The 23,141-nt window shown below is 43.1% G+C and overlaps 2 protein-coding genes and 1 non-coding gene across 3 annotated transcripts; 2 read left to right on the forward strand and 1 right to left on the reverse strand.

The window, feature by feature from the left end:
• Nucleotides 1-673: 673 nt before the first annotated feature.
• Nucleotides 674-22,978, forward strand: LOC106560642 (ephexin-1). The gene is made up of 13 exons (XM_014123714.2): nucleotides 674-881; nucleotides 6,215-7,075; nucleotides 7,254-7,627; nucleotides 8,058-8,218; nucleotides 8,354-8,506; nucleotides 11,299-11,428; nucleotides 11,536-11,610; nucleotides 14,497-14,586; nucleotides 14,735-14,886; nucleotides 15,180-15,353; nucleotides 20,536-20,609; nucleotides 20,960-21,064; nucleotides 22,158-22,978. Exons 2-13 carry the CDS (start codon nucleotides 6,244-6,246, stop codon nucleotides 22,343-22,345), a joined length of 2,508 nt encoding a protein of 835 aa, XP_013979189.1. The 5' UTR covers nucleotides 674-881; nucleotides 6,215-6,243; the 3' UTR covers nucleotides 22,346-22,978.
• On the forward strand, nucleotides 4,779-6,214 carry LOC106560640 (putative uncharacterized protein DDB_G0291608). The gene is made up of 3 exons (XM_045688711.1): nucleotides 4,779-4,818; nucleotides 5,310-5,547; nucleotides 5,734-6,214. The coding sequence occupies exons 1-3, from the start codon at nucleotides 4,779-4,781 to the stop codon at nucleotides 6,212-6,214; spliced, it is 759 nt and encodes a 252-aa protein (XP_045544667.1).
• Nucleotides 16,356-16,409, reverse strand: LOC123724971 (U7 small nuclear RNA). The gene has a single exon (XR_006757448.1). It is a non-coding gene; the product is annotated as a U7 small nuclear RNA (small nuclear RNA).
• Nucleotides 22,979-23,141: the final 163 nt, after the last annotated feature.

Here is a 23,141-nt window from a genome sequence, read left to right on the forward strand (position 1 = left end):
AAAATAAGAATTTGTTCTTAACTGACTTGCCCTAGTTAAAAAAAAGTTAAATAAAGGTTAAAAAAAATCTGACTGTTAAACAGCTGTCACTAACATAGAGAGGCTGCTGCCAACATACAGACATGAAATCATTGGCACACTTTAATAATGTTTACATATCTTACATTACTCATCTCATATGTATAGACTGTATTTTATACCATCTATTGCATCTTGCCTACGCCGCTCGGTCATTGTTCATTCATATATTTATATGTATATATTCTTATTCCATCCCTTACTTAGATTTGTGTGTATTAGGTCGTTGTTGTGGAATTGTTAGATTACTTGTTAGATATTACTGTACTGTCAGAACTAGAAGCACAAGCATTTCGTGACACTTGCAATAACATCTGCTAACCATGTGTATGTGACCAATAAAATTAGATTTGATTTGATTTGAGGCTCTATGTGGAGACAAGGCCCCTTCTGGGCGATTTCCTGCCCTGTGGGTCCTCTCATGCCTTTCTTACTCTCTACAACCAAACCCTAGGCTGTTAAGCCAGAGCATTTTAAAAATGGTGGGAGGCAAGGCGGATGTCTGGATAGATTATACCTCTGTAGCTTGGATGTCTGGATGTGAGCCAGCTCGACAGGTAGAGACTAGTCTCCCTCATACTCCATATTCCCATCATTTTTACAGTTAGTCTGCTAGTGTGCAGACATTGGCTGAATCAGGTTCACAGAGAGAGAGACTATACGGGCCTGTGCTGATGCACTATGTTATGTCTGATAGACTAGACTGACTGTTTCATTGTGCTGAACTCAGGGAAAGGGATAACAACATACTGTGAGACAACTGCTACGGAGAACACTGTGGATTTGGACTGTCAGAACCCAAGGTGAGTTTGGGAACCCTGCGGCTGCTGTTTATAACACTGAGTACTGAGCCACATACTAGACGGCTTTACCCCTCAGAGTCCTCAGTCAAGAATCAGCATTGATTGATAGCTGCAGATGTGATATGAATTCAGGTGCAATAGGGTGTACAATAATTAAAGCTATATCTTTAATTCTATAGCTACCACCAAAATGTGTTCTGGCTGTACTTAATCAACAGTAATTACAGTTAAGAACTCAGCAGTAAAGTTGTGTTGGTTGTTTTGTAGCTGAAGTTCATGTCATACTATCCACTTTTTTTTCAAAGAGGCTACTGTTATTTTTAGTCAAATGTTTAGATCCAAGGACACACATGAAAACATTCACTTTCCCTGCCTATCTTATCTCCTGTACTACTTCCTTAGTGAGCGTATAAAAGAGATGCACCCACTGGGTCCATGGACTTACTATTATTATCCTGTCTATGTGGTAGGGTGAAACAGGGCGTTGTGTATTACTATGCTAATATCCTGTCTATGTGGTAGGGTGAAACAGGGCGTTGTGTATTACAATGCTAATATCCTGTCTATGTGGTAGGGTGAAACAGGGCTTTGTGTATTACTATGCTAATATCCTGTCTATGTGGTAGGGTGAAACAGGGCTTTGTGTATTACTATGCTAATATCCTGTCTGTGTGGTAGGGTGAAACAGGGCTTTGTGTATTACTATGCTAATATCCTGTCTATGTGGTAGGGTGAAACAGGGCTTTGTGTATTACTATGCTAATACAGTAGTCATTGGACTGGCTCTTGGCGCAGTAATTGTCTAATTTTGTAGCAGTGTTTTTAGATATTGACAAAGCCACTGAACTTTTGCTTTCATTTCATCTGATATCAGTATTGAATGGTATGACTCCCGTCCCAAGTACAGACACTAAGTACAGACACTAAGTACAGACACTAAGTTCAGACACTAAGTTCAGACACTAAGTACAGACACTAAGTACAGACACTCAGTACAGACACTCAGTACAGACACTCAGTTCAGACACTCAGTACAGACACTAAGTACAGACACTAAGTACAGACACTAAGTTCAGACACTAAGTTCAGACACTAAGTACAGACACTAAGTACAGACACTAAGTACAGACAATAAGTAAAGACACTCAGTACAGACACTAAGTACAGACACTAAGTACAGACACTAAGTACAGACACTCAGTACAGACACTCAGTTCAGACACTCAGTACAGACACTCAGTTCAGACACTCAGTACAGACACTAAGTAAAGACACTCAGTATAGACACTCAGTTCAGACACTAAGTACAGACACTAAGTAAAGACACTAAGTACAGACACTAAGTACAGACACTCAGTACAGACACTCAGTACAGACACTCAGTACAGAAATCTCAGTACAGACACTCAGTACAGACACTCAGTACAGACACTAAGTAAAGACACTAAGTACAGACACTAAGTACAGACACTCAGTACAGACACTCAGTACAGACACTCAGTACAGAAATCTCAGTACAGACACTCAGTACAGACACTCAGTACAGACACTCAGTACAGACACTAAGTACAGACACTAAGTACAGACACTCAGTACAGACACTCAGTACAGAAATCTCAGTACAGACACTCAGTACAGACACTCAGTACAGACACTCAGTACAGACACTCAGTACAGACATCTCAGTACAGACACTCAGTACAGACACTCAGTACAGACACTAAGTACAGACACTCAGTACAGACACTCAGTACAGACACTCAGTACAGACACTAAGTAAAGACACATCCCAATGGGAACAGAGGTCAGTTCAACGTCTAGTTTGGATTTACATTAGATTGAGTTGTTAACTAACGTTTAATTAAACGTGAAATAAAGGTTAAAAGTTCAAAGTTGGGTGGGAAAAAAAGACAAAATGGCCTTACGTTGATGACTTTTAGCAAATCCAATCGGTTTTCCACATTGATACCACATCATCATATGGATTTTTGGGGGGGGTTGAAATCACAACCAGTATTTGCACAGTGGTATTGTATCTGTTTTGATCCACTTGATTTCTATCATACTGTGCAATGTATTTTTTCAGACTACATAAATGGTTATGTGAAAGTGTGGTCTGGAGATGGGGCTTGCAAGTCCATTCGTAATTGAAGATCTATTGTCCTTCTCTGTTATGTCTTGAACCTAAAATCTAATTAAGACAACAACAAAAAAGTATGTTTGGCCATAGAGAAGGGACTTATTTTAGCCTTCGTCACGAGTTTTGTTTTGTTTTGTTATTTAACAGTCTTTGAGCTCCGTAAATGAGAATGAAGCCATTGACTTACAGTACCAGTCAAATGTTTGGACACGCCTACTCATTCCAGGGTTTTTCTTTATTTGTACTATTTTCTACACAAGACTTGCCTAAAGCTCCCCAGTACCAGTTGAAAAAATGTATGGAAGTACTGCATATATGGCTTAGTAGAAAAGTTATTTTATATATACACAATCACCCAACCTCAACCCAATTGAGATGGTTTGGGATGAGTTGGACCGCAGAGTGAAGGAAAAGCAGCCAACAAGTGCTCAGCATATGTGGGAACTCCTTCAAGACTGTTAGAAAAGCATTCCAGGTGAAGCTGGTTGAGAGAATGCCAAGAGTGTGCAAAGCTGTCATCAAGGCAAAGGGTGGCTACTTTGAAGAATCTAAAATCTAAAATATATTTTGATTTGTTCAGCACTTTTTTGGGGGTTACTACATGATTCCATATGAGTTATTTCATATTTCATGTCTTCACTATTATTCTACAATGTAGAAAATAGAAAAAGTAAAGAAAAACCCTTGAATGAGTAGGTGTGTCCAAACTTAGGACTGGTACTGTACGTGCGATATCTCTGTCAAATCCAGCTACAGTATTTGTTTGCCTTCAGCTCAATGCACTTACCGTTCCTACATGTACATGTATTTTAAAAGTGAGAGGAATAGAGGGGCTCCCGAGTGGCTCAGTGCTAGAGATCCTGTTTCGAGTCCAGGCTCTGCCACGACCGGGAGACCCATGGGGTGGCGCGCAATTGGCCCAGCGTCGTCCGGGTTAGGGGAGGTTTTGGCCGGCAGGGATGTTTTTGTCCCATTGCGCACTAGCGACTCCTGTGGCGGGTCAGGCACAATGCACGCTGACACGGTTGCCAGGTGTACAGTGTTTCCTTCGACACATTGGTGCGGCTGGCTTCCGGGTTAAGCGGGCATTGTGTCTAGAAGCAGTGTGGCTTGGCTGGGTTGTGTTTTGGAGGAAGCACGGCTCTCGACCTTCACCTCTCCCGAATCTGTACGGGAGTTGCAGCGATGGGACAAGACTGTAACTACCAATTGGATACCGGGGAGAAAAAGGAGTAAAAATAAATTAAATAAATAAATAAATATTTACAAAAAAGGGAGAGGAATGAGGAGTTTTCTCTGGGGTAGTATGTATCTAGCATCTCAGAGTAGGAGTGGAGATCTAGGATCAGGTCCCTCCCGTCAATGAAATATGTGATCTAAAATGAAAACTGATCCTAACTCAGCCCTCTTCCTCTGAGGCGATTCATGCATATGGCTTCTCTACACAAAGACCTATTCACAAAAGTGCCGGCTAATTGCTTCCGCAGATGCAAAACTCCATTAGCTCATTCTGAGGGAACTAACCCAGCTGTTCACACCCAGCCACACCAGGCCATTTCACAGTTAAATTCCTCTGTTATTAGCTTTTAATTGAGGGGGTTGGGTTGGAAGCTCCAGGCTACCATAAAATGTTTACCGAAAGATGTAATGTCTCTGTTTACATCCCAAATGGCACCCTATTCCCTAGCTAGTGCACTACTTTTCACCAGAGCTCTATGCACTACATAGGGAATAGGGTGTGATTTGGAACGTATCCTATGACTGTCATTAGAACAGTTGCCAACAAGCAGGGGCAGGGTGAGATCGGCTGTCTGTTACAGTTCCTGGTTGTAAAACTGTGTTGACTGTACAGGCCACTTGCAGGTTTCCTCTGTGGAACTTAGTGGGGGAAGGGACTTTCTGTCCTCTTTCAAATTTGTTATTTAAAAAATATATATATATATTTAACCTTTATTTAACTAGGCAAGTCAGTTAAGAAAAATGTCTTCTTTAGAATGACGGCCTACCAAAAGGCAAAAGACCTCCTGCGGGGACGAGGGCTGGGATAAAAAATAAAAATACACTTAATAAAAATATAGGACAAAACACACATCACGACAAGAGAGACAACACAACTCTACAAAAAGAGAGACCTAAGACAACAACATAGCAAGGCAGTAACATAGCATGACAGCAATACCTATTGCTACCTACAATACCTACAAAGACCCAGTCACTTCATACAAGGAGCCAGTCACCTCATACACAGAGCAAAACTCCTCATACACGGAGCCAATCACCTCATACAGGGAGCCAGTCACTTCATACACGGAGCCAGTCACCTTATACAGGGAGCCAGTCACTTCATACACGGAGCCAGTCACCTCATACACTGAGCCAGTCACCTCATACACAGAGCCAGTCACCTCATACACGGAGCCAGTCACCTCATACACGGAGCCAGTCACCTCATACACAGAGCCAGTCACCTCATACACAGAGCCAAACTCCTCATACACAGAGCCAGAAACCTCATACACGGAGCCAGTCAACTCATACACAGAGCCAGTCACCTCATACACAGAGCTAGTCACCTCATACACGGAGCCAGTCACCTCATACACGGAGCCAGTCACTTCATACACGGAGCCAGTCACCTCATACACGGAGCCAGTCACCTCATACACGGAGCCAGTCACCTCATACACTGAGCCAGTCACCTCATACATAGAGCCAGTCACCTCATACACTGAGCCAGTCACCTCATACACAGAGCCAGTCACCTGATACACGGATTCAGTCACCTCATACACAGAGCCAGTCACCTCATACACGGAGCCAGTCACCTCATACACTGAGCCAGTCACCTCATACACAGAGCCAGTCACCTCATACACAGAGCCAGTCACCTTATACACGGAGCCAGTCACCTCATACACGGAGCCAGTCACCTCATACACGGAGCCAGTCACCTCATACACAGAGCCAGTCACCTCATACACAGAGCCAGTCACTTCATACACAGAGCCAGTCACCTCATACAGGGAGCCAGTCACCTCATACACGAAGCCAGTCACCTCATACACGGATTCAGTCACCTCATACACGGATTCAGTCACCTCATACACAGAGCCAGTCACCTCATACACGGAGCCAGTCACCTCATACACGGAGCCAGTCACCTCATACACATTGTTTCTTCACATTCCTGTAGGTGTTTTTTGGAGATCCAAAAAGGTCTGCATGGGTACTGAGAACACATCAGGGCTCCTACCAACCTCTCTACTTCCTAAAGGCCCGTTTCCCTTCCGGGTTCCACCCAAACCCCAGCCCAGAAGGGAACGATGTCACGTGGCCACAGACACTGTAACTGTCCTGAACAGGAACACCTGTACAGGTGAAGCAGGGGACCATGGTCAGGAGAAGGGACAACTGACCAGGTACAAGTCCCTACCACCCCTCATCAATAGCCAGGGGGACTCTATTTCATCTGAAGTTATGAACTCTGGCTCTTCCAGGATCCAACCTGCATCTTCACCGACGCCTGTGGAGGAACAAGGGGCTTCCATCGGGTTCACACCTGTTCCAAAGCCTCGTCTCAGAGTCGGACCAACACCTGCAGAGGAACAATGGGCTTCCATCGGGTTCACACCTGTTCCAAAGCCTCGTCTCAGAGTCAGACCAACACCTGCAGAGGAACAATGGGCTTCCATTGGGTTCACACCTGTTCCAAAGCCGCCTCGTCTCAGAGTCGGACCAACACCTGCGGAGGAACAAGGGGCTTCCATCGGATTCACACCTGTTCCAAAGCCTCGTCTCAGAGTCAGACCAACACCTGCAGAGGAACAAGGGGCTTCCATCGGGTTCATACCTGTTCCAAAGCCTCGTCTCAGAGTCGGACCAACACCTGCAGAGGAACAATGGGCTTCCATCGGGTTCACACCTGTTCCAAAGCCTCGTCTCAGAGTCGGACCAACACCTGCAGAGGAACAATGGGCTTCCATCGGGTTCACACCTGTTCCAAAGCCTCGTCTCAGAGTCGGACCAACACTTAACCCACACAGCAGAGACTCTGGTAGGACCCTTCATTTATTAAACTATTGTGTCTTTACTGTGAGAGCTCTGGTAAGACTTCCAATGTATTCATTACAGACGGCGCATGAACTTGAAACTTACTAGTGAACACAGTACATTGGCATCTCTAATACTTTGATGGATACAGTATCATGACAGCTTTCTTGTTTCCATAACAGGTCTGGTAGCAGGACATATGGAGGAGCCCTTATGTTTACGCACCAACCCCGTCCAAAGACTTCCTCCCCCTAACAAGCTCCTCCCAACTTTAAAAATAAACAGTATTGTTCAGAGAATGGTCCACATGAACACTGAGAACAGAAACATTGGATACATGGTTGTCATTGACACTGAGGGCTCAGTAGCTGATTTGCATTATACACAGCTTCCAAGAGGCAGCCAGGAGAGGCTGAACACTGCTGTGACAGACAAGCTGAAAGCAAACTGCAGAGAGAAAAACGGATTATTAGAAACCTTGTGGCAGGAACGCAGACTGGTGCAAGAGAGCGGAATACTGCCGTACCTCAACAAGCAAGAGCTGCTGCTACAGGAGGTATACAGTATCATCAGTGTGTTTTCTATACTGTTAGTAAAACATTTATCTAAGCCTTTTTTTCCCAATAGGTGTCTTGTTCATTGTGATTGATGGACACCATTGTATGGATAACTGCATTGGATCTCTCACTCTTTCTCTCTCTCTCTCTCTGTCTCCCTCCCTCCTCTCCTTTTCTCTTCCTATCTCTGTCTTCCTCCCTCCTCTCCCTTTCTCTTCCTATCTCTGTCTCCCTCCCCCTCTCCCTTTCTCTCTCTCTCTGTCTCCCTCCCTCTCTCCCTTTCTCTCGCTCTCTGTCTCCCTCCCTCCTCTCCCTTTCTCTCTCTCTCTGTCTCCCTCCCTCTCTCCCTTTCTCTCGCTCTCTGTCTCCCTCCCTCCTTTCCCTTTCTCTCTCTCTCTGTCTCCCTCCCTCCTCTCTCTCATGTCCCAGAGTATGTATGAGGTGGTGACAACAGAGCAGTCCTACCTGGAGAGGCTGGGTGTCGCTGTGAACCATTTCATGAAGTCATCTACCCTGCGTCTAGCCCTGTCACCCAGAGACCACAAGTCTCTTTTCTCTAGTATTGCCAAGATCAGGGAGATTAGCCAGAAGTAAGCCAGCCTGTTGCACATTGGGCGCCAATCTAAGGGTGCAAGACTTCATTACTAGTCTTACCTGTACAAAGACCAATGCATTAGCTTGTTGTGCCTTTGAGGACTGATCTGAGAAGATCGTTGTGTTGTCAGATTTTTAGATGCGATGAAGAAGGAGCTAGAGTCTAACCTGCTATGTGACATGCTGTGTGATGTCATCCATCGCCACACCAGCAGCCACTTTGGTGCCTATGTGGACTACATCCGTAACATGCCTTACCAGGAACAGACCATGCACAACCTGGGGTATGTGAAGAAAATTGGTTAATATTGCCTCGGCTCTTTCCCAATTCCTCTTTACTTAAATCCTCTTTCCTCATCTTCTCCTCAAAAGACATTGGAGGAGATGGCTAGAGGGGAGGGACATGGGATGTTCTCATCCAATGCGATTTGTGAAGGATGCGAGGAGAGAGGATGCAAGGAATCAAGGAAAAACTTAATTTAGAAAGAGCCCTGGTCTCAGATGTGCTCATTGCATGTGTCAGTTGTATTGGTAGTATCACGTTTCGGGTATGATCCAGATGCAGACAGTGTAAAATAAACAAAAGTGTATTTCTAATACAGGGGCAGGCAAATGACAGGTCAAAGGCAGGCAGGGGTCAATAATCCAGAGAGCGTGCAAAGGGTCCAGAACGGCAGGCAGTCTCAGGGTCAGGGCAGGCAGGGGTCAATAATCCAGTTAGGTGGGGCAATGTACAGAACGGCAGGCAGGCTCAGGGTTTGCAGGATTCCACCCGGAAGGACAGATCTCGGGTGGACAGCCATACCTTCTGCCCGAGACGATACCGGGGAGCCGGGGTCCGGTGGCGATCCGCTTGTCGTCGATACCTGGATGTGGTCTTGAGGAGGGCCGAACGGGTTCTCCTCCAAGTATGACGACAGCAGCGGACAAACATCTGAGCAGAAGGTATGCCGACCTCTTCTTTCTGCTCAGGGAAGAGCTGGGGCTGATACCCCAGGGAACGGTAATAAATCCGTGGCAGAGCAGGGAAGGGTGTTGCGGGCGTATTCGACCCACACAAGCTGCTGGCTCCTGGTGGTGCGGAGACCAGGCAGCGCAGAGTAGTCTCAAGGTCCTGGTTGGCTCGTTTCGACTGGCCGTTGGACTGGGGGTGGAACCCTGAGGACAGGCTGGCTGATGACCCAATGAGGGTGCAGAACCCCTTCCAGAACCGGGACGAGGAGCCAGGGTGCTGTAGCCCCGGGTAAAGCGGCAGTAAAAGTTGGCGAAACACAGGAACCACTGCAGCTGTACTCTGGATGTAGGCTGAGGCCAATTCATCACCGCTCTCACCTTCCCGGGATCCATCTGTACGCTCCCTGCAGCGATGATGTAACCCAGAAAGGGGATGGTGGAGCGATGGAATTCGCACTTCTGCTTTTACAAAAAGCTGGTTCTCCAGGAGGCGTTGGAGAACCTGTCGGACGTGGAGGACGTGGTCTTGGGCAGAGTGGGAAAAGACGAGGATGTCATCGAGGTAGACGAAGACGAACCGGTTCAACATGTCGCTGAGAACATCATTAACCAGAGCCTGGAACACAGCAGGGATGTTGGTAAGGTCAAAGGGCATGACCAGGTATTCATAGCGGCCGCTGGCTGCGTTGAATGCAGTCTTTCACTCGTCCCCCCCGTGGAGCGGCTCAAAGGCCGAGGAGATGAGAGGTAGTGGGTAGCGATTCTTTTCCGTGATGTCATTAAGACCTCGGTAGTTGATGCACGGGCACAGGGTTTTGTCCTTCTTCTCCAAAAAGAAGAACCCTGCACCGGTGGGGGAGGCAGAAAGACGGATCAACCCAGCAGCTATGAACCCAGCAGTCCACAGTGTACACTACCGGTCAAAAGTTTTAGATCACCTACTCATTCAAGGGTTTTTCCTTATTTTTCCTATTTTCTATGTTGTGGAATAATAGTGAAGACATCAAAACTATGAAATAACACACATGGAACCATGTAGTAACCAAAAAAAGTGTTCAAGAAGAGGTGAATCGGCAGCCTTTGGAGACTCTCGGAGGAACTTGGGTAGCCTCGGGTTCTCTCGGCAACGGAGCCGTCGGGGATTTCCGGGATACCTCAGAAGCGAGGTGGATTCCTTGGACAGGTGAGTGAAATCGAATCTCCTCTCCTTCCTTTCTTCCTGTAGTCGGCCATCGATCAGAATGGTCAAGGCGATGAGCGAATCGAGATCCGTCGGTAACCGAAGGGTAACAGCCGGGTAACCGAAGGGCTGGGAGGTTACCGTCGTGGTAGCGTGCATACTAGACAACCCACGAAATTGTTCCAGCAATGTGTTCAATGCTTGGTCGTGGCATTCGGCTAAGGTCTGCAACTCCTCGTGCCTTCCAATGGTGGCTCCTTGGGAGGAGAGGGCGTTGTGGAGCTGGTCCAAGTCTGCTGGGTCAGTCATGGCGAGTTCGTACTATCACGTTTCAGGTATAACCCAGATGCAGACAGTGTCGAAGAAACAACAGTTTATTTCTAATACAGGGGCAGGCAAACGACAGGTCAAAGGCAGGCAGGGGTCAATAATCCAGGGAGGGTGAAAAGGGTCCAGAACGGAAGGAAGTCTCAGGGTCAGGGCAGATAGGATTCAATAATCCGGTTAGGTGGGGTAAGGTACAGAACGGCAGGCAGGCTCAGGGTCAGAGCAGATAGGATTCAATAATCCAGTTAGGTGGGGTAAGGTACAGAACGGCAGGCAGGCTCATGGTCAGGGCAGGCAGAATGATCAAAACCAGGAAGGACTAGAAAACAGGAGCAGGGAAACTGACAGGAACAGGGGAAGAAACACTGGTAGGTTTCAGAAACAAAACAAACTGGCAACAGACAAACAGAAAACACAGGTATAAATACACAGGGGATAATGGGGAAGATGGGCGACACCTGGAGGGAGGTGGAGACAAGCACAAAGACAGGTGAAACAGATCAGGATGTGACAGGTAGTGGGACAGGACAGAGCATTATTGATACTGTAGTGTATTATGCTACAACAGAGATTTTGTTTATATCTGTTTTGTAACTCTAATGCGTCCCTGAGCAGGAGGGAGAACCCCCAGATCATGGAAATATTAAGGAAGTTACAAGACGACCAACGCTGTTATCGTCTGCCCCTGAAGTCCTTCCTGGTCCTTCCCTTTCAGAGGATCACACGACTCAAGATCCTCATAGAGGTGAGAGGTGTAGAGATGTTACATTGTACCCTATTAAATAAATATGACCTGGTACTGCCATTATGCAAGATAATGCAGATTCATATTGACTGTACTCCTGTTCCTAGAACATTTTGAAGAGTACAGAGCGGGGGTCAGAGAGGCAGGCGTCTGCAGAGAAAGCGCTGAGAGCACTCATAAAGGTATACAACTTTTCACCTATTATTACCTGTCAGTGCAATGAGATTGAGCCTGTAACCTCATAGAAATATGTTGGAATTTTAAATGATGACGGCCTCTCTTTTAAATTGCATATTCAACAACTTACAAAAAAAAATTAAGCTTAAATTGGGATTTTATTTTAGGAATAAGGCCTGTTTTTCTTTTGAAACCAGAAGGAGGCTAGTATCAGCTACATTTATGCCTTTACTAGACTATGGGGATATTTTATATGTGAATGCTTCTGCTCAGTGTTTGAGATCAATTGACACCCTTTACCATGGCACTTTGAGATTTATTTTAAAATGCAAAACCTTTACGCACCACTGCACTTTGTATACCAGGGTTGGCTGGCCTTCTCTAGTCACTCGTAGGCTCAGTCACTTGTATACTTTTATTTACAAAGCCATTTTTGGTTTACTACCATTTTATTTGGGCAGTTTTATTGTTCAGAAATGTGGTGGGTACTCTCTTCATTCGCTGGACTTTATCCTGCTAACTGTTCCAAATGTCTGAACTGAATTTGGTAAAAGGGCTTTTATGTACTCTGCGCCATCGTCTTGGAATGCCTTACAAAATACTTTTAAACTGGAAGAACTTGTCCCAATTGGTATTTTTAAATCACTGATGAATGATCTTGAGACTGATTCCCTGACATGTCAATGTTTTTAATTTGCTGTTTTTTATTTTGTTATACTCTTGTGAATTCTATGGTTTTTACTAGATTACTTGTAGTTTTTCATGTTGTTTGTCTGTAATTTTTGTAATGACTTGGTGCTGCCTATCTTGGCCAGGACGCTCTTGAAAAATAGATTTTAAATCTCAGTGAGCCCTTCCTGGTTAAATAAAGGTTAAATAAATTAAAAATAAATACATTGCAATTAAGGCTGTTGCGGTGACCATATTACCGCCACATTGGTGGTCACGAGTCATGAAGGGAGTCAAATTCCACATGACCGTTTAGTCACGGTAACTAGGCTTCTCCAAGCTCTGATGCTGCTGATGGTCATTAGTAGCCTACCAAACTTTCTAACTGCCTGGTACTCAGCACACTCTATTGTCCCGCTAATCTCTCTGACATCAATGCAAATGTATTCGAAAATCGAATCAAACACTTCATGAGAGCCCATTAGCTCATGTTGTGCAACATTTCTATAGGCTATGCAATTGCGCGAGAAAACAGACTGATGGCCTCTATTAAAAAGAGGAGGTTCCCATCAGCATTCTATGGGCTAGGCCTACTATATTTATTTATCAATTTTCTTAATATTAAGCACATTGCTTATCTTTACTACAGGACGATAGCCTGCCTGGCTGGCATGAAAATGAACCACGGGAAAGCGTCCTTCATTCGGTATTTAAGTGCATAGATGACAGGTATTTTTCCCCGCTGCCCCTGTTTTGAGAAAGGTGCATGATTATGGTCCATTCTAAATCCAAACAAATTTCACACATATATTATTTAGTACATGTAAAGACAAGATTAAATCAAGAATAGGCTGATGGGTGACAATAAAGCCTATCGTTTGTGAATGATATATTATCACTTGTAAATGATGCCCAGCGGTAAAGCAAGAAACAATGCCTTTTTTGTGACTTTTTCTAATCATAGTCACACACCTCAAGTAGCCTAGCCCATAGGCCTATATGTTTTGATAAGGTTTGTATCACAACTAAAGTGGCCAAATAACTTCTTAAAATTAAAAATTTAGCACATTAATCCACTTTACAAGGGGTGTAGAGCCTAACTGGCATACATAAGCACCGTCAACTACTATGGGGAATAGTATATTGACATAGTGCTAGTGCTTTTGCTGTTCGTTAGGCCTACTCATCTTGTTTGCTGACGAAAAGTAAATGTGGACGGTTCTTCCAATATATTCAATATGCACCGCGGAATTGGACAAGGACGCACGCAGTTGTGCGTCCCTGATGTGTCTTTCTTCACTTGTAGCCTGTGAGAAAGACCCGATCACATGAGCCATGTGAGTGAGAGGTGCTTCTGAGCACCTTCAGGGATGAAGGGCACAATGCCACACTCTGGGTCAAGGGCACAACCGCCACTGGTCGCAAAAAGCATGGATCTTTTTAGGGTGCATTACGGCCACACAAAGGGGACGTTTGTGTCTCATCGAGTCTCATCGAGTCTCGTCATTCAGCCTTACAGCGTATTAAAAATCTAAACATATAGCCCAACGTTTGTAGAACAACTAAAGTTACATTAATTACTTTAAATGAAGCAAATAGGAGGACCTATTTCTTTATTAACCGCTCAACACAGAATAGCCACGTGTTCACTCCCTCATCGTTTGGAGAAAATATTCTTTCTATTTTATTCAGCTTTGTTCAATTGTATTCTTTTTACTATAATATAAAATAATGCTACAGAATTCTAAGCACATCTTGACTGCTAAATGAACTAGTGTAGCCCACAGCCATATGGTATAGCCACATCAGGAATTAACATAAGGACAACTCAGAGTATGTGATTCTGTTCTTCTGAAATAGACAACATTTTCTTCATATCATAATGTTTCTTTAGACCTGTCTAAAATAAATAAGGGATTTATTGTGACGGTGTAGGCTTTATTAAATTGATTTATTAGACTTTTTAAAATGTAGATGTTCCAAAGGTCTGTATCAGTGGCTTGTAGGCTATGTGTGTGGAAGCCAGGAGATGCTAAATGTGTTTATGTTAATTAACGGTCAATTACCGTGAGACCGACATTTATTTGCTTGACAATCACCGGCTGATGAAATTTTCATGACCGCCACAGCTCTAATTACAATACTTTATAATATTAGACACACAGGACGAACACAATTTCCACCCAATGGCATTGAGCGCATCATGCCCTCTGACCCCACAGGTAGTTGAGGCCTGCAATAGGGAGGTGGGGAGGATGAAGATGATGGAGGAAATCGTTCACATCGCCAACAAAACTGAGTTTGAATGCAAGGTGAAAAAAAATTACTAAATATACGATTTGTATTTTCAATTAAGTAGCAATAAATGGTGATAAAGGATAAATCAGTAGAGATCCGAGAATGAGATTTAACTAGAACTCTTAATCAAATCTTAAACACGTGTATTTTTCCCTCTTCAAGGCCCTGCCCCTGGTGTCTTCCTCTCGCTGGCTAGTGAGACAGGGGCAACTAGCTCAGCTGTCAGAGAAAGAGAACATCTTTGGTCACCGGAAGCTCTGTCACATCTACCTTTTCCTCTTCAATGACCTACTGCTGGTGACCACTAGGAAAAGGTCTGTGGGGGATGTATCATTACATTTTACATTTACATTTACATTTTAGTCATTTAGCAGACGCTCTTATCCAGAGCGACTTACAGTAGTGAATGCATACATTTCATTTAAAAAAAATTCTCCGTACTGGTCCCCCGTGGGAATCAAACCCACAACCCTGGCATTGCAAACACCATGCTCTACCAACTGAGCCACACGTATCATCTTACACTTACTATACAGTCTCCGTTTCAGTCTCAAGTTACAATACCACTGACTGTTATGATGTTGGTGTGCCTGATATTGTATCTCAGCATGGATCGGTTTGTGGTGCGGGATCATGTCCACCGTTCCCTGATAGAGGTGAGTGAAGGACTGGAGGAGAAGGAGGATTTGGTGTGTGCTTCACGAGAGAGGATGTTCTGCCTAGCTCTGCTGAAGAACCAGAGGGGAACAACATCTCAGTTCTTGCTGCAGGCCTCCACACAGTGAGTTTACCACATATCCTATAGATCAGCAAAACCACATCTTGGTCCCTGCTGCACCCACCTCCTAGTGAGTTAGTTTGCACATCCTAGATCAGACCAATGAAGCATATAACCACACAGAATATGTATATCTATGGATCAGACAGACAGTACTACTACACTAGCCCACATAAAAAATACTATAGTACTGTATACTATGGTATAAATACTGTAGTATTACTATATTTATATACTATAGTATTCACTGTAGGGTTTTTGCGGACATGCCTGTATTATACTGTAGTATTTATGGTCTACTATAGTATAAATACTGTAGTAGTAATATAGTTAATTGTGACGCGGAGTGGAACAGGGAAACCCAAGAGCAGACTCAGACGAGGAGACTGGGATGAAGTAACCAAGGTATTTATTGAAACACAGGGGGGAAGATGGAGTGCAGGCCAGGGGAAGCTTGGGGGGGGGGGGGGTGCTGGAAAGCAGGTGCGGAGGCTGAGGCTGGAGCAAGAGGGGTTGAGACAGGGTAAGCAGGTCCAGAGGGGAATCCAAGAGAATAGTAGAGTGGGGAATCCAGGGCAGAGTAGCAGGATGACGAGACGTGGGACTGGAGACAGGGACCAGAGTCAGAGCGGGCAGAACTGTAGAGATGAAAACCGTGTCAGGCAAGGAAAACAGGTTAACAGGAACTAAATAGTAACAAACGGCTAGAAACATAGACTGACTGAGCAGAGATTACGATCTGGCAGTGTGGAAGTGGCAGGACTGAGTATTTGTAGAGGTCTTGATTATGGAACAGATTGCAGCTGGTGGGGATCTGCTCTGACACCAGCACACCTGTCTCCACCCACACAATCACACACACACAGAGAGAGAGGGAGAGGGAGAGAGCACTGGAGGAGTGGCGGCAGGTCAAGGAGACACAGGATGAGCAGTACAAGGCGTGGCAGGAGCAGATGTAACAGTTAATAGTGTTTTTGTTTTATTATCTTTGACATACAGTATAAGTAGGGCCTTTTTCCTTGAGGAAACCTACTGGACAAATACTAAAAGAGCACATTTTCCATAACCTCTAGGTAGGTACAACTGTAGTCTGAACAAATAGTTCAGAGCTTCTGCTCTTTTCTATAACCCGTAGGGAACAGAATATATGATCTATACTTGGCATGCAAGTTTCTCACTTATGGGTGGCACAAATTGGGACATGGGGGAGCGGAATGGGTGGGGTAAATGAGAAATTAAAGAGTTTATTTTTATTTTTATATATATATATATTTTTTTTTTTTTCATTTTATCACAAATCAGGGCTCTAAATTGCGACACATATGCATGCTTATTAAGGACCTTAAATTGAGCCAATTTGATACAGCAGAAAAATAATCCTGCAGCAACAGGAAAAGTGAATTATTTGGATTGTAATTAATATAATTTTTTGTAGGGGTTGATAAATCTTTCTTAAGGGCAAATCAAGTCTGACATTTTGAAATGGAAATGACAAACTTTAGAAGCCTTTTTAAACCTTGAAAACACTTCATTCAAGTTTGCATTTCCTGCTGTGCAGGAAAATTCTTAGCAACAAAAGAGCAATACAATTAAAATCCTACATCTGTAAATTTTGATGTGGAATTTTTATTTTGTAGCACACACCTGGAAAAATATTCAACCTGATAACAAAATAAATGACAAAATTATATGTGTGCCATTGTGAGCAAGCAAAGTTGTTACATTTTTATCATAATTGTTTTGTGTCCAGTTTTCTCTGGCTGTTGTTACAACTGTATTATTATTTGAGCAGCGAACATAGTGAGCAGTCTATACATTCAGCAACTCTTGGAGGACAGACAGTAAGTTGATACAAATGCTTCTTTATTGTTAAATCAACACATTCACGCTTCAGCATTCATTAGAGATTTACAGTTGAAATTATTAAGGAGACTTTTATGTTTCAAAATGGTCTCCTATAGGGATTAACGACAAATCACAGTGGGAATACACAGCAAAAAAAATGTCTCCACCTCTAAGCTGTAAGACAAGCCATCTCTCCACACCATTCACCCCAGAAGCTGGAGTCCCTCAAGGTGTAGTCCTCAGCCCACTTCTATTAATTATCTACATCTCAGACCTTCTGTCTGACAAGTAGCACAATTTTGCCGACGGACGACTTCTGCTACTGGACCAGCTCCAAGTTTCCACAAGTAGCTTCCAAAGAAACTCAACAAGTGCATAGAAGAAATGAGAAAAGTGGTGAAACAAAGTGAAACTCAACCCTCAAAAGACACAGTGTGTCCTATTCACCAGAAACGCAAACCAAAGGAACCCATAACTCTCCAAATTAAATAATACAAACAGAAAAAGATGCAAAGTTTCTAGGGGTAACATTTCAAAGCAATATATTGTTGATGACCCATATTGGGAATGTTGAGAAAGAGGGACGGCAGAGGACTAATCACCTGAAAGCACTTTGTGGAAAGAATGGAGCATCAACAGAAACCATTTTAAAAGTATATTTTAGCTACATCAGATTACTCTTCGAGTACACACTACCCTCCTTGGATCACAGCCTTCACACCACAAATGAACTGACTGCAAAGAATCCAGAACCAAGAAATAAACTGCATTCAGCAGTGGTGTAAACTACTTAAGTAAAAATACTTTAAAGTACTACTTAAGTAGTTTTTTGGTGTATCTGTACTTTACTATTTATATTTTTGACAACTTTTACTTTTACTTCACTACATTCCTAAAGAAAATTATGTACTTTTTACTCCATACATTTTCCATGACACCCAATAGTACTCGTTACATTTTGAATGGCTAGCAGGACAGGAAAATTGTTAAATTCATGCGCTTATCAAGAGAACATCCCTGGTCATCCCTACTGCCTCTGATCTGGCGGACTCATTAAACACAAATGCTTTGTTTGTAACGGCTATCGTAGAGAGGGGACCAAAGCGCAGCGTGGTGAGTGTTCATGATTTTATTTCACTAATGAAACACTCAAACAAAATAACAAAACGAAAACAAGCCAATAGTTCTGTCAGGTACAGAAAACTAAACAGAAAACAACTACCCACAAACACAGGTGGGAAAAGGCTGCCTAAGTATGATTCCCAATCAGAGACAACGATAGACAGCTGCCTCTGATTAAGAACCACACTCGGCCCAAAACAAAGAAATACAAAACATAGAATGCCCACCCCACACCCTGACCTAACCAAATAGAGAAATAAACCGTCTCTCTCAGGTCAGGGCGTGACATTGTTTGTAAATTATGTCTGAGTGTTGGCGTGTGCCCCTGGCTATCCATAAATTTAAAAAAGAAAGAAAATGGTGCCATCTGGTTTGCTCAATATAGGGAATTTTAAATGATTTATACTTTTACTTTGATACTTAAGTATAAGGGCACAAGGCCAGACCCAGATGCAGACACGGGAGGCAAATGGTTTGAGACTTTGATATTTCTAAGTTTCCAAAAGGGTAGGCAAGAGAATGGTCATGGACAGGCAAAAGGTCAAAACCAGTTCCGAGTCCAGGAGGTACAGTGTGGCAGGCAGGCTCGAGGTCAGGGCAGGCAGTATGGTCAGGCAGGCGGGTACAGAGTCCAGAAAACAGGCAAGGGTCAAAACCGGGAGGACTAGCAAAAGAGAATAGAAAAAGCAGGAGCACGGGAAAAACACAATGGTTGACTTGAAACAGACAAGACGAACTGGCACAGAGAGACAGGAAACACAGGGATAAATACACTGGGGAAAATAAGCGTCACCTGTAGGGGGTGGAGACAATCACAAGGACAGGTGAAACAGATCAGGGCGTGACACTTTTAAGTATATTTTAGCAATTACATTTACTTTGATACTTAAGTATATTTAAAACCAAATACTTTTAGACTTTTACTCAAGTAGTATTTTACTCTGTGTACTTTCCGACCAACCTTTTACTGTTTACTAATAAGTTTATGCTATTTATTAAGTACCCTACCCTAGTCCTTACCCTAACCCAGTTTCGTATCTATATCCTCCAACGCAGGGTTCGCATCCTTCTTTCCTTTTATTAACGCTCACTAACTTGTTGTTACCAATAACATCTTACTATCTTGTTGTTACCATAATTAACATCTTACTAACTTGTTATTTCCACTAACATCTTACTAACTTGTTGTTACCAATAACATCTTACTAACTTGGTATTACCATAATTAACATCTTACTAACTTGTGATTACCATAATTAACATCTTACTAACTTGTTATTACCATAATTAACATCTTACTAACTTGTTATTTACATTTACATTTAAGTCATTTAGCAGACGCTCTTATCCAGAGCGACTTACTAACTTGTTATCACCACTAACATCTTACTAACTTACCAACGGGGCGGCAGGTAGCCTAGTGGTTAGAGCGTTTGGCCAGTAACCGAAAGGTTGCAAAATCAAATCCCCGAGCTGACAAGGTAAAAATCTGTTGTTCTGCCACTGAACAAGGCAGTTAACCTACTGTTCCCCAGTAGGCCGCCATTGTAAATAAGAATTTGTTCTTAACTGACTTGCCTAGTTAAATAAAGGTAAAATAAATGTAAAATAAAAAACTTGCTATTATGACCAACATCTTACTAACTTGTTATTACCAGAATTAACACATTTTTGTTTATCTCTTTACTTCTTATAATCTTTTAACTTATTCGTTTCTTTTAATTAAAATCAGTTTGGGAAACGAGCCAATCACGCTTTTGTGATCCACAAACACTCCATAAGCATCTTTTAAGACCAAGCCTTGACTTAACCAAGCCCTCCCTCTTTGCCCCCTGCCTGCCTTGCCTCCTCCCTCTCATTTCATGAGATGATATTGATAGAAAAGAGCAGAGGCTCTGAACTATCCAATCAGGCCCCAGTCCAGCCAGGCACCTGTAAAATACACCTCAGTCCTGATGAAGGCTGAGGCTGAGTGAGATAGCAGAAGTGTTCACTTCCCTTGAAACCTGTGAGAAGCTTGATTAAGGGAAAGTGACTGGCTTTGCAGTACCGCAGCTTCTGAGTACCATAGACTATAAAGCACAGCTCATTTTTCTGGTGCTAAATAATGTTTGGTGCAGCTAGCTTTTTTAGTTGGCAGCACCAGTGCTACCAATAGAGAAAAATGTTTTAGAGCCCTGAGTGTGACAGTTTTACTTCTTGTCTTCCGCTGCTGTAGAGCAGAGAAGATAACTTGGATGGAGGTGTTGAGTCGTCGAGAGGACGGGATGGAAGGAATCTATGAAGAATGGGGTGAGTGTCATTCAGGGACCTTATCTTTCTACCAACAGATAACTCAGGAATAAATTAGATTGGACCCTGATCGTGTTTTTGCCTCTAAATGGAAATTGCACAGGCCTACTGTACTGTCAGATTATCTCAAAGGCCATGTTGTTTCTCTTCTTTCCACTAGAGGTCAGAACACTCAACTATATACGGCAGAGATTTAGTACGAATTATTCAGGTTCCATAGGCATCCTCAATGGGACTTCTGTTTATTCATTCATTATTGTGTTTAAAACAAATAACAACACATATTATAAGGTGTAATGCACATTTATAAACACACATATTTAGAACCTTAAACACGTTGCCTGTCTCAGACTGTCCTCAGGTACGATGCACTGAGGTCTACGTAGCACAGCAGCCAGGGGAACTGAGTATACAGCTGGGTGATACCATCAATGTTATACAGAAAACTACTGATGGTAGGTTATGTGGACCAGAAAATCATGACAGTGTTCTTCACTCAGGTACTACTACTCTACCGGGTACAGCCAGAGGAGGATGGGGCCACCCCCGCTGAGTCTAGTACCCATAGAGATCCTATTAAATTACTACAGGGTCTATGTCATAAACCCTCAAAGTACCCGAATTGGGTGAGAATGGCAGCCATCTTGGTCAGAGGGAAATCCAAAACCAGTCTATTTGGATTGAATGGCAGTAAAGGAATAGGTCATGCATTTCCTGCTTTTACTCACGCAGGACAATAAAAGTAAGGCATGTGATATATCAGAAATTGAATAATGGAATTAAAGTCAACCTAAAATATTGATATATAATTATAAATACAGTTTAAATGGGTTGTATACCAATTTTCTGTAAATAGCCTCTAAAATATATGTAAACAGACTATAATGTCTCAGATGTAGTTTTCTTTGAATGCTGTGAGTGCTGTTATATGATACAATATCAGTACTTGTTGCATTTACAACTTGTCTAAGTCCTATCATCAACTGGATTGACTGTATTGTTTGAACAGAATGTTGGGGGCTGGGAGTCCCATTGGGAGGCGCACAATTGGCCCAGCATCGTCTGGGTTAGGCCGTGGTAGACCGTCATTGTAGATAAAAAAATATATATATATTGATTAGCTAGCTAATACACATACAGTGCAGATAAATTCTTCACATTCATTGTTTTACACAATATCTTATCACAGCACTGGCAAACCATGGTTGACCAACTCCCTGACCAACATGGCTGACTTTTGGACCATCATAAGAAGGTTCCATGCTAATATTCTAACTCCTAATTCTAAGATAGTTCTTCTCAAGGTGTATTCCTTCTACAGAGTTTTTTCCCTTGCCACTGTGCTTCTGCTTGCCCTTTGAGGTATAGGGTATAGGTCGGGTTACTGTAAAGCACTTTAGGACAATTTCCTGTGGATGTAAAAAAGGGAAATATAAATCAATGTGATTTTACAGGTTAATTTGCTTTTTCCAATCTCAGTACTGCTTGTATCATGTCTAGCAAGTCCATCTTCATACCCCCCACTAACAACATGTCTCGCTATCCCAGGTTTCTTAGAGGGCAGGAGACTTGTGGACGGTGAGCGGGGCTGGTTCCCGGATTACTGTGCGGTGCAGGTCACCAATGAGTACATCCAGAGAAAACACCTCAGGCAGCGCTACCATGTTTTAAAGACTGCCAACCGCATCCTGAACCGACGGCAGACTGTTCCCCAGGCAACTGCCTGCTTCAGATAGGAAGGGTCTTTCTGAACGAGGGCTGCATCCCAAATGGCACCCTATCTATCCCTTATATTAGGGCATTCACACCTGATTCTAATAATTAGATGGTTGATAAACTGAATTAGGTTACTTACAACTAGGGTTGGATTGAAAACCTACAGGAGGGTAGCTCTCCAGGAACATGGTTAGAAAGTCCTGGTGTAAACCTACAGGAGGGTAGCTCTCCAGGAACATGGTTAGAAAGCCCTGGTGTAAACCTACAGGAGGGTAGCTCTCCAGGAACAGGGTTGGAAAGCCCTGGTGTAAACCTACAGGAGGGTAGCTCTCCAGGAACAGGGTTGGAAAAACCCTGCATGATGCACTTCTTCTGATCAGGGCCAATAGGGCTTTGGTCAAAAGTAGTGCACTATATAGGGAAAAGGTTGCCATTTGGGATGCAGTTGAGATATGAGTCACTGTCTTGATGTATTTCAGTCAGTTGATAATGTTCAGCTATTAATTTACTCTGAACCTAACTGTTTATTCTTACTATGTTTCTTATTTTGTTTATACACATTTTATTTCATTGAACTGACATACGACAGAATATCATTATAACTTACTGCAATTTAATTCTTTATGAAAATAAACTACAACGTATGAAATTGATTTGATTAATAACCGCACTATTTCTTATAATATTCCATATATGAGATTAACCAATTACAATAACTTCCTTGGTTACTTTTCATCCAATCAAGATTTGTAAGGTAATTCCATAAATTCCCATATTCACCAATCGTAAAGGACCTATCAAATACAATCTGAACCA

Source organism: Salmo salar, chromosome ssa10 (genome assembly GCF_905237065.1).
Source record: "Salmo salar chromosome ssa10, Ssal_v3.1, whole genome shotgun sequence".
In the NCBI taxonomy this organism is placed as follows: domain Eukaryota; kingdom Metazoa; phylum Chordata; class Actinopteri; order Salmoniformes; family Salmonidae; genus Salmo; species Salmo salar.

What these genes read in the sequence shown, in the direction of transcription:
- LOC106560640 (XM_045688711.1), top strand. Translation starts at nt 4,779, where the DNA reads ATGACTGTCATTAGAACAGTTGCCAACAAGCAGGGGCAGG. An exon ending in TGCCAACAAGCAGGGGCAGG is followed by an intron (nt 4,819 to 5,309) that starts GTGAGATCGGCT and finishes CACCTCATACAG; the next exon opens with GGAGCCAGTCACTTCATACA. An exon ending in AAACCTCATACACGGAGCCA is followed by an intron (nt 5,548 to 5,733) that starts GTCAACTCATAC and finishes TCATACATAGAG; the next exon opens with CCAGTCACCTCATACACTGA.
- LOC106560642 (XM_014123714.2), top strand. Translation starts at nt 6,244, where the DNA reads ATGGGTACTGAGAACACATCAGGGCTCCTACCAACCTCTCTACTTCCT. An exon ending in GACTCAAGATCCTCATAGAG is followed by an intron (nt 11,429 to 11,535) that starts GTGAGAGGTGTA and finishes TCCTGTTCCTAG; the next exon opens with AACATTTTGAAGAGTACAGA. An exon ending in CGCTGAGAGCACTCATAAAG is followed by an intron (nt 11,611 to 14,496) that starts GTATACAACTTT and finishes CTGACCCCACAG; the next exon opens with GTAGTTGAGGCCTGCAATAG.